We start from the raw sequence: 15542 nt of genomic DNA on the forward strand, positions 1-15542 counted from the left end.
TCAAGTAAACATCAGTATGTGGAAGGAGAGGATGATGATGAAGTTATTTGTTTTCAAGCCTAGTATGTTGCTGACAAGAGAGCTGATGTGGTTTGCTTCAACATGGGCACCTCATGAGGGCTTGGAACCTGTTCAGTCAGAAAGCTTCTGGAGGGGATCTGAAATTCCATGTCAATTCTTCATCCGGCCCCATTCATCTGAACCAATCCAACCCCATTAATCTGAACCAGCAATCAGGCTTAGATTCAAATCTAGTCATGCCTGTTTCTGTTGGCAGTGTGATGCCTCAACAAAATCTACAGCCAGTTCAACCACATACTTCAAGGTGGTTAGAGGAGGAAATTCTCTTCTAACAGTTTGAAAGGTCTTAGGTTTATGGAGAATGGACAGCATTGAATCCTGCTATGCCACAAGCTCTAGGCATTTCCAACCATGCTGCACTTATGGTTCCCATCCAACAATCAATCAGTGCCAGTACTGCTAATGTGTTCTAATGGACTCTCAAAAGCTGTAGAACCTGTGATACCATCTAAAGTTGCTGCTATTACTTCGTCTGGAGCTATTTCTGAGATAACTTCTCTGTGAGACTTCAGTACCAGCTGGTTTGAGGAAAAATCCAGTCAGTCGACCTGCTAGGCATCTAGGACCTCCTCCTGGTTTTAGCTCTGTTCCTCCTAAACAAGCGGATGAAACCCTCTGCTGCAGATTCAATCAGTGCAAATCCAATTTTGGATGATTATAGTTGGTTGGATGGCTATCAGTTGCCCACATCAACTAAAGCTCTAGTTCCCAATGGTCATGTTACTTGTTCTCAATCGAATTCTCACCAAGTCAGTGACAACAATGGTTTGAGCATGACAGTCAGCTTCCCCTTTCCTGGAAAACAAATTCCTTCTGCGCGCATGAGAAGGCTGGTGGAGAGAACAGAATGGCTGGTTAGGTTATCAGACACATGGGCTCGCAAAAGCACGCCAAGATCAGCAGCTGCAGCCACAACAGCAGCTCACGACTGGAAATCCGCATTTTACATCAATGTCAGAGCAGTTTCAAGGACAGTCAATCTGGACAGGTCGTTACTTTGTGTATGTGTGTGTGGTATGAGATTATAGATGGTATGCTTCTGCTGTTTCAAATTTTTTACTCTCTAATAATTTGATTTTTCTGTTTGACTTTCTCTAACAATTTTATCCACTGGGTTCCTTGAAGGAATATGGTGATTGTGCTGCATCCCTTTGCTACCCATTCAAACTCCCGATTCTATTGCCTTGTCATTCAATGTTGGAGTTCTTTTGGCCTTGACTTGTTGCGGGCTCTTGCCACTAAGAAAGGTGAGCACCATTCTTTATTATCATTATTTTATTTTGATAGGTGAACTTGTAATTTACTTTTAATTTATATTTAATTCACTCCTGGTGAGCAATTTCAGTGTTAATTTACAGATTTCGCTGAGCTTTCCAGCCCAGTCGAAGGAAGATATGCAAGCATCATTTACAGTTCAACGTTCTTAAGAAGTAAATTCCTAATCTGGTTGGGGTTGGATAGGTGTTAAGTAAAAGGATATATATCCAGTCGTCTTGAGGGTGTGTATCTTCTGGGATTGTTGATGTCATGACAATGGTTTGTTCACTGCTCGGATGGAGGTGTCATAATGGCACATCTATAAGAATCATTATCAATCATCAACGGGTGCCGATGAAAGAGAGGTGCTAGCCCTTATTCTGCCGCCAAAACATCATCAGGCTTATAGTTGGGAAGGTTGCTAGGTACGAAGTGGGTGTCAGAAAGTGTTTGGTCACGGGATATATATGATAAATAACGACCATTGTGGGGGCACACTTTAATCAGTGGTTTGCGTCTTTGTAAAGGTCCTTACAGTGCGTTAATTGTGCATGACATGTGGTACAGGGTACATGGCACGCTTTTTTTTACTCTTTTGTCTGTCGTTGTCGTCGTCGGGTTGGATTTCAGCTCAAAACTTCCAAATAATCAAATCCCTAGTATATGTAGGGTGGTGGATTATTTTTCATCTTGGTCCTTATGAATATAAATGACTTGTTTGCATTAAGCCTTTCCTTGCCTTGCTTCATTATTCATACTGATTTCTTTTGTTTGTGCTGGTGGCGAAGGAGAAATGAGGTTTTATATGCTTGGGTTTGTCCACTTTTCGTGGCCTGTGTCCCTTGTTGAACCATATTGGTGGGTTGTATCGTTCTTGTTTGGTCTTATTATTATCTGGTTCATATAGATTGAATGTTATTTGTTTCATATTCATGTTCTCTTTGATCAAGAAGTCTCAGTACAATTTTTTTAAAATTAAAACATGTCAAATTGAATGTTTAAAAGTTTATTAAAATTATGCTGAAAATATTACTAAATAAATATTTTCGTTAATGAAGAATCTATTGGTTAACCAAAAAAAAAGAATTAAATTTGTTGAATTTATGACGGTTTAATGACTCGATGGAAGAACATGGAATAGTGAATAATATAGAGATCTGTCTTTTAACCAAAAAAAAAAAAAAAAAAATAAACAGATGAGATTGTCTAATTGACTTCTAATTTACGAGACATTATAAGATGGCTTTATAATTATAATAAAGATAAACATCAAGGAGATGGAAGTATTTTATTCTTTATTTATATATCCCCATTATTTGCATTTGCATTCCTTTTCTGGTCGGAACTTCTCCAAAATTTGCCACTTGATATGCGCCAAAACATTATCACTTTAAGACGAAATTAAATTAAGTATTATCTCCTACTACTACTGCAATGCTCATACGTCAACAATTTTTGAACTAGAAAATAGCAAAAGTAGAAATGGACAATAAAACCGTAACATAGAATTCATTTTTTATTCAATTAATGAGGAAAATAATACCCACTGAGGAGCACAGATTGGTACATTCCCAAAGACTTGTGGTTCAACGTTCTTACAAGTAGCAATTGCAGGAGTCCCATTGAATTTGAGATTAATATTAGTGAGTTTCACTTCGTCACATGGCACACACTAATACAAATCGAAATTATTCCTTCCTTTGTCGCTGATGTGCCTCTAATATCTATGAAGGTAACTCTACTTATTTGTACTTTTGATGGAGTCTGCCCAAAGTGCACAAAAGAAAAAAAAGTACAAAAAGAACAATTATTTAGAAATATGTAGCAAAATCATAGAAAATATGAGTGATGTAGATATGTATTATTCTTTAAAATGCCTGTTTAAGATTTAATTTAATTTTATATTATTTATTATATTATATAGTGTAAAAGGGAAAAAAACTAAAAAGTTTAAGTCAGGTGCATCTAGTAATTTAAAATGAGATAAAATGTAGAAGTACTCATGAAATTTTTTTTTTTATGTGCATATATAACCAACCATTAACTTAATATCCACATTCAACAGGCAACGTTGATAACTTTTAATGGTATGGTCACAGATACATTGAAAAGAATAACTTCATGGACATTCTTGTACTTTTTCTCACTTTAAATTATTGAATGCTTTTAGTTGATGATTTTTTAAAGCATTTTTGCCCCTTTTGCCCTATTATATATAGTATGAAAATCGATGCATTAAGAGAGGGAGAGAGAACTAAATACCTGTTTTGAGAATTGGTTCCAGGAACGTTGATCATGACAAGATTCTCAAAACGCAAGCTAGAGACTAGGATTTTTATTGAAGTACCAAGCCAAGTTTTGATTCTCTCACCATTGTTTGTGTTTTTAAAAGTACAATTCTTCACTATTAAACCTTCCACAGTTTCTTCCTTTTCATATTCTCCAAGGCTTCCAACACTAATGCCATGGCCAGGTCCACATGTCACATTCTCAACACTCACTTGTCTACTTCCATCACCCAATGAAATACAACCATCCCCTGTTCCAATGTTTGAGTTCAGTATTTTCACTTTTGTTGATCTTCCAATGTGGATTCATTCAGACTATCTGCTGGAGCTTCAATGGAGGACTCATTGAATGTAATATTTCGACAGCCTAAAACATTCACATGAAAATGTTTGCTGTTTTTGGATGTTATGTTTGGGATGATTGAATTGTTCATAAAGTTGAAACCAAAATTCTGAAAGAAATTTCAAAGAAAGTTAGAGACTTTTTTTATTTAAAAAAAATGTACATCAGTGATTCAAGGATTGTTTTTTTTTTTTTGCATTACTATGAGATTACAACTAAATCAAAAACAGGGAAGAAAAAAAGATGTTAAGGTCCGACATAGTCAACTCAAATCAATCTAATCTTCTCTCTCATCCTATTTTTTTTATATTTGAGAAAATTACCTTATTGTGAGATTTTTTTTAGGAAGAATTACACACAAATCCCATTTAGACAATACTTACTTCTACGTTTATTGATAATTAAATGTGTTGTCATTCTCCTAAGCTCAATTGTCAATGAATCTAGGAATAATTAATTGTCTTAAGTGGGATTTTAAAATAATTCTCTCATTTTTCTATTAAAATTTATACCCTTATATTTTTTTAATAAATATACATTTGTAATGTTTTAATTAATTAAAATTTCAAAAGGAAGAAAAAAAGGAATTTACAACATGTTTGTGAATGTTTAGAAATGTGTATATATAACTTATTATTACTTACCATGGAAAGCTTGTTGCAATTCCAAGTTTAAGCTCAATTATTTTTCTTTCTAGCTATTGAGCCTTGACCACCAAAAGTGGCACCACCGTATAAAGTAAATGAATCAATATATCCAAATCTAATCCATTGAATATCTCCATTGAATTTATTAGGGTTTTCTCGTGCTACAATTTTGCCTTCAATATGAAGCTCAATTGGAGCCTTGCAAGGACCATTAAGCTCTATTTGTCTCAAATTGTATGTACTTTTACGGACCAAAACTTTGCTTGCACTTGTTGATGCGCATGCCTCTTTCCATGCTCTCTCCAAGATCTTGTGAACATTAATCAACAAGCCAAACATATGTTGGTAAAATATAATTAAGAAAATAAAAATACGTAGCAAGCATATATATATATATATACATAAAAACATGTGACAATAACTAAGAATTAAATATATAAATACTCACTGAGGTCAGATCTCCATTAGGTGCTCCATCATATTTTTTTATATCAAAAATCACAGGTTGAGCTATGATTGAAGATGCTAGTAGTAATAATAAAGAAGAAGAATAAATAATTCTCAAATTTGCTCCCATGTTTAGTTCTTCTTCTTTCAATTCTATAAAGGCTCTTTTTTTTTCCTCTCTCAATACAAATAATACTCAAAGAGCTATTTAAATTTTTGCGGCAAAAGTGAAAAAAGCCATAGAATAGAAAAATAATGAAATTCTATATCCATAGTTGTTTTTGTTAGAACAAGGTTGTAACAAAAGGCCGTTTATTTTAACAATTATAATTCACATTTGGGATGGGATGATTAAAATTTTCTCGAATTTAAAGATTTTGTTTCAAAGCTTATAACCATCTTGTCCACTTTTGCAGGATAATTTATTTGGGAATTCAAAAATTGTTACTGGAAAATTCATTTTGTGAAGTTTTTTTTTTCCTCAAAAATATAATATTCCAGTGTTTTATAAGTCTTTTTTTTTTGTAGCATAATAAGTAGACTCCATCAACAGTAGTATTATCTATCTTGAGGTATAGAAGGTAAAGGGTATACCTCTCCAACAAAATTAAGATACATACCAAGGGATAAGATTTGAATCACTGATCACTTGGTTAAATGATGAAAGCCCTTACCACTCACACCAATTTTAATTGGTGGTATTTATAAGTATTTAGTTAATCACATGTGCACATTTTTCAAATATTTTTCGCATTTGATAGAATTAATTCTATAATTGTTCAAAAATATCCCAATCAAAATGTTTCACTCAAATCAAAGACTTCCATATTCTCAAATTTCTTTTCTTTTTAGATCTGATTCTCAATTCCTTTTTTATTCATATGTAAGTACATGATTTTGTAAGAACTACTATAATTGTTCAAAAATATCCCAATCAAAATTCAACCCGCCAAAAAAAAAGGCTTTTTAGTTCATAAATATTGTAGGCCAAAACTGTTAATAGCATGCATTTTCAACTACGTATGAAAGTTCCAGATAACCACAAAACACTTGGTTCAATTGCGAGAGCTTTAAACCTCTCAATAAAAATTTCAAGTTTAAGCCCTGAAATGCAGCCATTTATTTGGAGAGCTTCCATCAGAATAGGTCCTAACTCGGCTTGATCTGGATTAGTCGAAGCCGTTCATTTTCAAATACATTCTACAAAAAAAAAAAAACAAAAAAAAACAAAGTTCCCAGGTATACGCTTATTGGTTTGCATGCATTGAAATGAAGGCAATCACCATCAGCGGTCTTTGTTCCCTTCTCTCTCTTTTTCCCCTCCTCTCAGCTTTACCATGAAGATCAATTATTGTAGAATATTGCAAGTCTCCAAAAATGTTTAGTTTGAAATGTTTAAAATGCACATTTGTAGTTAGCTTAAATATATTTTTTTTTTAAAAAAAATAAGAGTTTATCAAAGAATTCTAATGCATTTCATTTGGTTAAATTCAGACCTGAGCAGGGAAAAAAAATTAACCATGTAAGAAGCTGTAAGCGTTTTTTACATATTGAAAGCAATGGAGAAAGTGACTAACAAAACTCTATTTGCAGAACAAAAGTACAAAAGCATTCTTTGCATCTATCACATTTCCCCTTTGCTAAAACTAATCTCTCACCACCACCGCCACCCACCACCACAACTTGTATATTTTAGGATTTGGTACTTCTCATATTGTGGTCACCAGAATCAATGACACAAGTAAACCTTGATATGGTCCCTTCTAACCTTTTTAATCAGCTTCTGTTCAGTGTTTCCCATTTTGGTATGTTAGCAGTAGCTTCATTGACCATCTTTACAAGTCTCACCTGCAAATCATCCAATAAGCCAATGACAAAAACATCACAGTGCTCAGCTGAGATTAGAAAATAATTATTCTGAATTATCAAATAAAGGGAAAAAGAGTAGAAAATGGAGAGATGATGAAGGGAGAGAAGACAGTAGAAAATAATTATTCTGAATTATCAAATCAAGTCTTACAAACAGAATAACTTAGAGCCATTTATAGGAAGCTTAAAACATATAATAATAACAACAACAACAACAACTTAAAAGTCAGAGTCAGTTAAATAAATCTCTGAAAAAAATTCCCATAACCTCTCCTCGTACATGTTTGAACAGAAGAATTATAAACCTTTTCTACATACAATTTAAAAGGGCATAATTATAAAACCCTCCTTGTAAATCAGAACAAAGGCCTTGATTACTCTCATGTACAATCCTATGCTTGGTTGTGATATCAGTAAATATGTAAAACACTAAAACTATAAAGCGTGAAAGATATATCACACATAAAAATCGAAGTAACATAGCACCAAGTAGAACCTTAAGAGGCCTCGCTATAAGTACCGGATGAATGTTCCATAGTAAACTTTGTTATTTATTAAATTTACCAGTCAGCATTTAAAACACAGAGAAAGAGACTTTATTGGGGTAAGAATTTTTTAGTCTCCAATCAGATATCCACATGTAAAACTAGTTTGTTGCTCATATGGCTAGGGTTAGACCTGAGCTTTCAGTTGTTTCAAGATAAAAGGTCTGCATTGGGTTATTGGCAACCCATCAAAGGCTCCATTGATCAAAAGTATGTGCAATTTTAAGATAATTTAATAGGTGGATTTTGAGCCAAGTATATCCATCAGATAAGTAGCCTGATTCGATCAACTTCTAACAGATCGATGTACAGTTTGAATATTGAAGGTCAACCAGGCCACAAATTTAGAGACAACATATCTGGTTGACTAACACCAAGCTTCCTGTCACTTGGTCTTCATAAGAAGTTGAAATCATTTTTTAGAGACAAATATCCAGGAGAATAGAATTTAGAATGATAAGGAAAGAGCAAGTTCAAAATATTTCAACGCCTGATCATGCAGGATTTATTAATCATTTTCTGGAAAGCCACCTTATAAATTGAATAACTTACCACACTTTCAGGAACCCCAGGTGGGGGCAAGGAAAGGTTCTTTGGTGGAGGACCCATAAGATACGATCTCTTGTCGAAACGCCATTCTCCAATTTTTCCATATGTTAGCTGCCCCTGGACAGAGAAACAACAGGAAATACATTGATTTAGTACTAACCAGTAAGCAAGCAAGACTATGATATTCAGTAAGGACAAACATGAGAAAAAGGAAATTTAGAGACAATTCAGTCTGAGTTTAACATATATAGAAAGAGGGAGGGAGGATCAGTTACTTTTAGATTGTAGTCACATCCATATGTATAATGGAGTATAAACCTCTCTCTAGCATCTAAGTCCCAAGGTGGCTGAAAAAGTACAAAGACTAGTGTTGATAACTGATTTGCTACTTTGAGTAACAAAATAATCTCTAGCAAAGGAAAGATACAGGAAGAGGAAAATAAATGTTCGACAGAACTTGTGTGAAGCACACCTGAAGCATGAAGTCTTTTCGGAGAATATGCTGTACATTATGCAAAGCAGATGCCACAGAATATGCATACCTTCATGCGACAAATTACAGCAACATCAGAAAATCTAGTGGTTTCAGAATTGGTCAGTGGCTATCATTATTTTCAATACGAAATGAATATCAATTACAAATATATGCTATGAAAAAAAATGCTCCAGTGTTTCTTAAGTATTGCTCACATTTCAAGAACCCATCCAAAGGCCTTATCAGTCTCCAGGTCATCTTTCATTCGCAACGAAATATTCACCCATGTGGGAGCAATTTCCTCCAGTAAGGACTGATGATCATGATAAAGAAGAATCAGTGCCTTAAGATGAAACTATGTCGATTAAGCATCTACATAGGTAAATAGATATTAACTGTATTGGTATAGTAACAGCTACAAGGCAAGCAAAAGTACAACCACTATACTGTTTTCCTGTATGATTTACTTGCCAAGTTTCTGTTCTATTACTCCTAATTACTATTTTCTGTTTACTCTAGCTTTTTTATAAATATCTGGATAGCAATCAATCAGGCAACTCATGTGAGCAATAGGTGAGTTCACCTTATGAATGATTACAGGAGAATTGCCGATGGGATCAACATCAGTAACAGGACCCTTCTCCTCAGGATAGAATTTCCTAATTATTTTTTTGTTTTCAGCTGGTTTTATATAGAAGAATGGATAACCTGCTGGTTTGGTTCCATGAGCCAAATTTGGCAATGGCCTTAAGAATATGTGGTCAGGCTCTGCCATTAGAATATATCTGCACGAGCAATCACGAATTGTATTGCTGTTAGGCTTTGTTCTAAGTGGAAGTATAGAAATATGGAAAACCAAAATAAACTCACTCTTCCTCAATAGTTGCTTTCTCCAGCCATTGAACAAAAGCCCATGGTCTATTTAGGACAATATAACCCTGCACCAAAAATAAACTTAAGTTTTGATAAAATCAATAATGACGAATAACAGAGTAGTGATCATGAGCAAAGAAGTCTATGATAATCTGATAAGTATCAGCAGATCAGAACTCATGTCAACAAATTCACCACCAAGATGTGTAAAATCATGGGATCCAACCAGAACTTCCGACTCAGGAAATTCATTGTTAAATTGGTACAAAAAGTGTCATATCATCCAGCATAAGGAATGAGAATAAATGTAATGGAATATAAAGGAATTAACATACCTTCCCCCTTGTTTAATGGTTAATGAAATGTAAAGGAGAAGTGGAAAGGTAATCAGTTTAAAATTCCAACATGGCCCTTAAAATCTTTTTAATAATTCAGTTTGGATGCTGAACGCTATAATTTTTAAAAGAGTTCAGGTCATTAAAACAAAACTTATCATGTAATTGCAAATATATCAAGACTAATAGAATTTCCTCATCACTTTTTGAAGATTCAAACTCTACTAGACACTAGCAACGAAAAGATAGACATCCAAGATCAGGCCTGTAAGGCACGGTGCGGAAGAGGTGGGGAGAGAGATGTGATGTTTTTAACAATGATTACCATGACCTTGCTGTCATTATTCAACAGCACCAGGCCTTTTCTATTACCTTCTTAAAAAAATGGAATATAAGTGGCATTTCTCATATTCCAAACCACTTTTTATTCCTTTCCATGAGATTCAGTAGATGCTTGCGCATCCTGACTTATATTCAACTATCAGAATCCTATTTTCATTTTTTGGATTCTTCATCTTCTTTCTTCTATTTTCCGACAATTCTTCTGCAAGTCGTGAAATGAATGAAACCTATTTTTTATATGTCAAGAGATCAAAATTTTCCCAATTCCGAGATACTCTGTATTTTAAAATTGGATTGGACTAAGAAGGTTGAAAACAAAAAAATTCAGACAGCAGAAGCAGAAATTCCTTACCCGATCCAAGCCCTCAGGAAGTGGATCAACAACATAAGTTGGAATCTCATCCATCAACTGATCTGCCCGGCCGGAATGCAGAATTCGGGTGAACTTTCCCATGTCTGATCCAGGCATGTCCTTTACCTTCTTGTACCAGTAATACATAATCCGACATTGCCATTGGCTGTAAGCAGCATCAGTTGCAGTCAAGGCAACATGAAATTTTGAATTAGATTCTGCTGATCCAATCACCTTTCCAGGCATCGTTAAAACAGGATCAAACAATTCCAACCCATCAACCACCCAACTTCCAGAATTGGATTCTTTGCTGTTCACAATCATAGATAGCAAATTATAAGTGGCAAAGAAAAACCCAAGCGCCATAATCAGCACAAGTCCTGACTTTGCACGTCCCATGTTTTTCTTGACTATCATTTTTAAAATGTTTGGTTATTCTTACACGAATAATGAATATACATATATATAAGTCAACTCAACCCTATTCTGCAATCCGCTATAGCTTGTAACTAAATTCCTATTCTCCACGCAAGCATCAGTTCAAAAACATCATCTACAGATGATGCTCATCCAATCGATGATGCTCCACATGAAATCTCTGCATTACAATAAGGAAAAAAATGAATACAATTAGCCAATATCCCCCAAACCCAAAAGCATAAAGGAGGAAAAAGAAACCATTAGGATTGAAGTCAAGCTCAGCCATGAGCAGAAGAGGCCCAAAAAAAAAAAAAAGAAAGAAAGAAAGAAACAGAAACAGAAACAGAAACCCAGATACAAAGAAAACCCCATACCTAAACAGAATTAAGATTCACGCAAAGAGATCTGATCTTCTACTCCATTTAAAGAAACCCAAATGGGCAAACCTCAAAGAAAAGCAAAACAAACCAAGTGCCGGCGAGGGAAAGCCGAACCAGAAACAAGTGAGCCAAAAAGTAAAAGACTTCGGTGAAGATTTGAAACTCGTACAGCTGCTGCCAGTAATAACGACTAGAAGACGCGGAGGTTTGAATTGACTGAAGGGTCGTCGCCAAAAGTCTGTCCGAGTATTTGACCCAAGAATTGAATATGATACAAGCTACTATTTGCATATACGTGTGTATGTGTCTGTCTCTCTCTATATATTTATATAGGCACAAGAGAAATGGCTGTCACAGAGAGAGAGAGAGAGAGAGAGATCGCGCAAGTTGCTGCGAAGGAAGCCGACGATGCAGCGACCATCGAGAAAGAGAGAAAGTTCGTACTTCGCAGCTTTGCTGAATCAGATTGGAAATGGTCGCAAATCCCGGTCATATAGACACAGACACATACGATTTTGTGTTTATCATAAAGAAAAAGGCGCTCCAACAAGTCCCCAGTTACCCCATCATAGCATGGGTTGTATAGACTGTGCTCGTCCACTCCATAAAAGTCTTTTTCTTTTTTTATTTGTTAGGGTCAGAAATCAGAATACACCTTTATAAAAGTCTAGCCTAATTAATAGTTAATCTTCCTTAGTATATTTCGATCTGAATCCACTTTATTTTATTTAATACCCATCTTAATCCACTTTTTTGCTTGTATGCACTTTGGAGTTTGGATCTTCTTTATTATTAGTTTTTAAAAAATATTAATATATTAAAGCTATATAACATGGAACTAGTAATTTGAACGAAGCTAATTTATTTGAACTTAATTTATTTAAATTAAATTTAAAATATCCTAACTTTTTAAGCTTTTGAGTTTATTTGGGTTGACCTGAATATTTAAATCATTAAATATTATTTATATTTTATATTTATGTAATTTTAATTTTATTTTTTAAAAAATTAATATTTTCAATTTTTATCTTATTTTTATATTATTTTGTAAATAATAAAAAAGATATTCAAGATAAGTCCATTCAAATTCAAGCTTAGCCCAATCTTTTTTAAATTTATTTAGGTGGCTTGAATAAGCATAGAATAAAAAAAATTAAACTTGAAAAACTTATTCTAAAATTTTTTAAGTTTATTCAAATCGGTTCATCGAGTTTAGTCCAAAATTATCACATCTATCATGATAGCATGAGTATGTTATAAAAATCTCATTTTTATTTTGTTTTTTGTCAATAAAACCAACCAACATAAAATATTACATATGATTTCAAGATCCATGTAATTATGTAGAAGTCACCCCAATTATCAATGTAATCTAAATATACAGTATAAATCTAGCACAAATTATACTTCGAAGTGTGTTTGATTTTATGTTGTAAATTATTAAAACTATAATTTTGGTCCAGGCACGGTGAAACAAAAAAAATGCACTAACTATGAATAATACAATTTATTTATAAGATCTCATGTAATGTAGGAATCCAATGTTTTAATAAATATATATATGTATGTATGTATGTATAAAGTAATTATAATTTATACTATAAATAAAAGAGAACACGCGTGGAGGCTAAAATGAAATAGAAAAAATTGATAGGACACTTATTTGATTGAAAAAGTTAAATTAACTTATTCTAAAATTTTTCAAGTTTATTCAAATCGGTTCATCGAGTTTAGTCCAAAATTATCACATCTACTATGATAGCATGAGTATGTTATAAAAATCTTATTTTTATTTTATTTTTGGTCAATAAAACCAACCAACATAAAATATTACATATGATTTCAAGATCCATGTAATTATGTAGAAGTCACCCCAATTATCAATGTAATCTAAATATACAATATAAATCTAGCACAAATTATACTTCGAAGTGTGTTTGATTTTATGTTGTAAATTATTAAAACTATAATTTTGGTCCAGGCAAGGTGAAACGATATGCACTAACTATGAATAATACAATTTATTTATAAGATTTCATGTAATGTAGGAATCCAATGTTTATATATATATATATATATATACACATATATACATACATGTATGTATATATGTATGTATGTATGTATGTATGTATGTATGTATGTATAAAGTAATTATAATTTATACTATAAATAAAAGAGAACGTGTGTGGAGGCTAAAATGAAATAAAAAAAAAATTGACAGGACACTTAGTTCATTTGATTGAAAAAGTTGAATTAGTTTATTTTAATATTTGGAATACAAATTTCGAAATATATAATTATATTAAATAAAAACATTCCCTGAATACGGCTACCATTGAAATTGAACGGAGGAGGTGGAAGATGCAAGTGACAATTAGTCAATTAGATATGTGATGGTTGTCAATAGAATTCGGCCAGATTTATGACCTATTATGAGGCTGGTTATTTTAGAAAAAAAAAAGCATGAATTAGAATTTCATTAAATTTTATTGAATACTCCTCTTGATTCTATTTAAAATTTTTTTCCTATTTATAGAAAGTTTATCAATGTCTAATGTTTTTTTTTTACATTTTTGTCATTATCAAAATAAAAATATCAGCCATGAAAATTCAGAATATTTATTAGGGGTGAAAGTGAAAAATTGTTAAATTTTAAAACAAAGTTAATGAGTTTTAAAAATTTTTTAATTCTAATAAAATATATTAAAAGTGACTTATTAAATACTTTAAATAAAAATATCAAAAATGAGAATTAACAATTTTTATTAGGGGTGAAAGTAAAAAATTATTAAATTTTAAGATGAAATTAATAAATTTTAAGATTTTTTTTAATTATGGTAAAACATATTGAAAGTTATTTATAAATAAAATTAAAGGGAGTAGATTACTTTATATTAGTATGGGAAATTGGGAAAACATTTTTCAAAAAAAAAACAGTGAATCAAGAAATAATACTCTTAATTCTTACGGGGAAATTTAGCTTCCTAGCTCTCTTACCATGTATTTAAAATTAAAAAAAAAACCCCCAAAGAATGAAATTCCTTGCAGAATTTATTTTCTATCATCTTTATCCCAATGTGTCTTATATATTTATAATCAATGTACTCAATATATAATAAAATTTATCAAACAATGTAAGATTCATAAGTTATATATAATATGATTTGTTTCCTAAACTCCTTATAATAACGTGTCTAATTATTCATTCATATATTCAGCATCCAAATTGGCTCAACATGAACATATTATCTTATAAAAAATGTTTACCTTGAGTGATATTATGAAATATCGGATTAACTATTAACCATTAACCAATATATATTAATTTGATAGATGTAAAATTTAATTTTTCTTCAATAAAATGTTAAGTTTGAATTGTCAATAAAAATCATAAGCACCGATTTCGTTTTCGTATCCTTAACGGTTTTATTTGACTTGACTTTGTGTAATTGAAAATTAATTTGACTTGAAGACATAAAAGAACTCAATGAGCTAAGTAAAATCACGCCAAACTAATATAAAATTCTTCACCCACTCAATATTTTCTTTTGTGATAAAAAAATTCTTCAACTCGTCCTGTGTAAGATTATAGTTGACAATACTAATGAGGTTGATTGAATCTAGCATCAAAGACTCATTACTCGCAATACGATGAATTAATATTTAAATCTTCATTTGAAAAGTATTCACATTTAATATCCGATCATGCATCGAATATAATTTCTTTCAATAAAAAAATATTCATGAATAATAAAAAATTACGATTAACAACAAATTAGGACTCAATAATTTATAAAAAAATTATTTACCGTACAATATAGTTATTATCAAGAATGATCTTTGATTAACAAGTCAAATTATTGTTAAATATAAATTTTTCAAAGCCTTTGAAGAGTATAACTCCTAACCCCTGATATCTAAAATACATCTTTTTTTTTTTAATTTCAGCATTTGATGTCCTAAAAAACCTAGGATACTATCAGTTCCTGTCTAGACTAATATGGACTCTCATCATGTGAGGTAGCTATTATCAAAATTGGTCTCATGAATATTTTAAAAATACTTTTAACATATTTATTTAATATGACTGCTTATCTTAATATTTGAACTCAAAACTTTAATATAAACTAATTCAACTCTTTTAACCCATTCAACTAAGTGCCCCTCAATTATCTAACATATATCTTCCAACTCCTAATGCCCTAAACAATTCAGCTTTCAAACTACATCCATTATTCAAGGAAATTCTGGATGACAATTCAAATGAAAATTCCTTTTTTTTTTCCTGAATTTTTCAACTATTAATTGAAACACAAGTTATTCACTCATTTTTATC

At 32.1% G+C, this 15542-nt stretch overlaps 1 protein-coding gene and 1 pseudogene across 1 annotated transcript; both read right to left on the reverse strand.

Moving 5' to 3' along the window:
* Positions 1-2776: 2776 nt before the first annotated feature.
* On the reverse strand, positions 2777-4711 carry LOC129297429 (polygalacturonase-like; annotated as a pseudogene).
* A 1857-nt stretch (positions 4712-6568) lies between these two features.
* On the reverse strand, positions 6569-11668 carry LOC129297430 (hydroxyproline O-arabinosyltransferase PLENTY-like). Its single transcript, XM_054935773.1, has 9 exons — positions 11198-11668; positions 10404-11001; positions 9372-9439; positions 9085-9286; positions 8717-8814; positions 8499-8568; positions 8302-8373; positions 8030-8143; positions 6569-6911 (listed from the first exon to the last, which is right to left on the reverse strand). Exons 2-9 carry the CDS (start codon positions 10818-10820, stop codon positions 6840-6842), a joined length of 1113 nt encoding a protein of 370 aa, XP_054791748.1. The 5' UTR covers positions 10821-11001; positions 11198-11668; the 3' UTR covers positions 6569-6839.
* Between the last annotated feature and the right edge of the window lie 3874 nt (positions 11669-15542).

This window comes from Prosopis cineraria, unplaced genomic scaffold (assembly GCF_029017545.1).
Source record: "Prosopis cineraria cultivar Desert tree isolate PC_DT_omini unplaced genomic scaffold, ASM2901754v1 PC522, whole genome shotgun sequence".
Taxonomy (NCBI): domain Eukaryota; kingdom Viridiplantae; phylum Streptophyta; class Magnoliopsida; order Fabales; family Fabaceae; genus Prosopis; species Prosopis cineraria.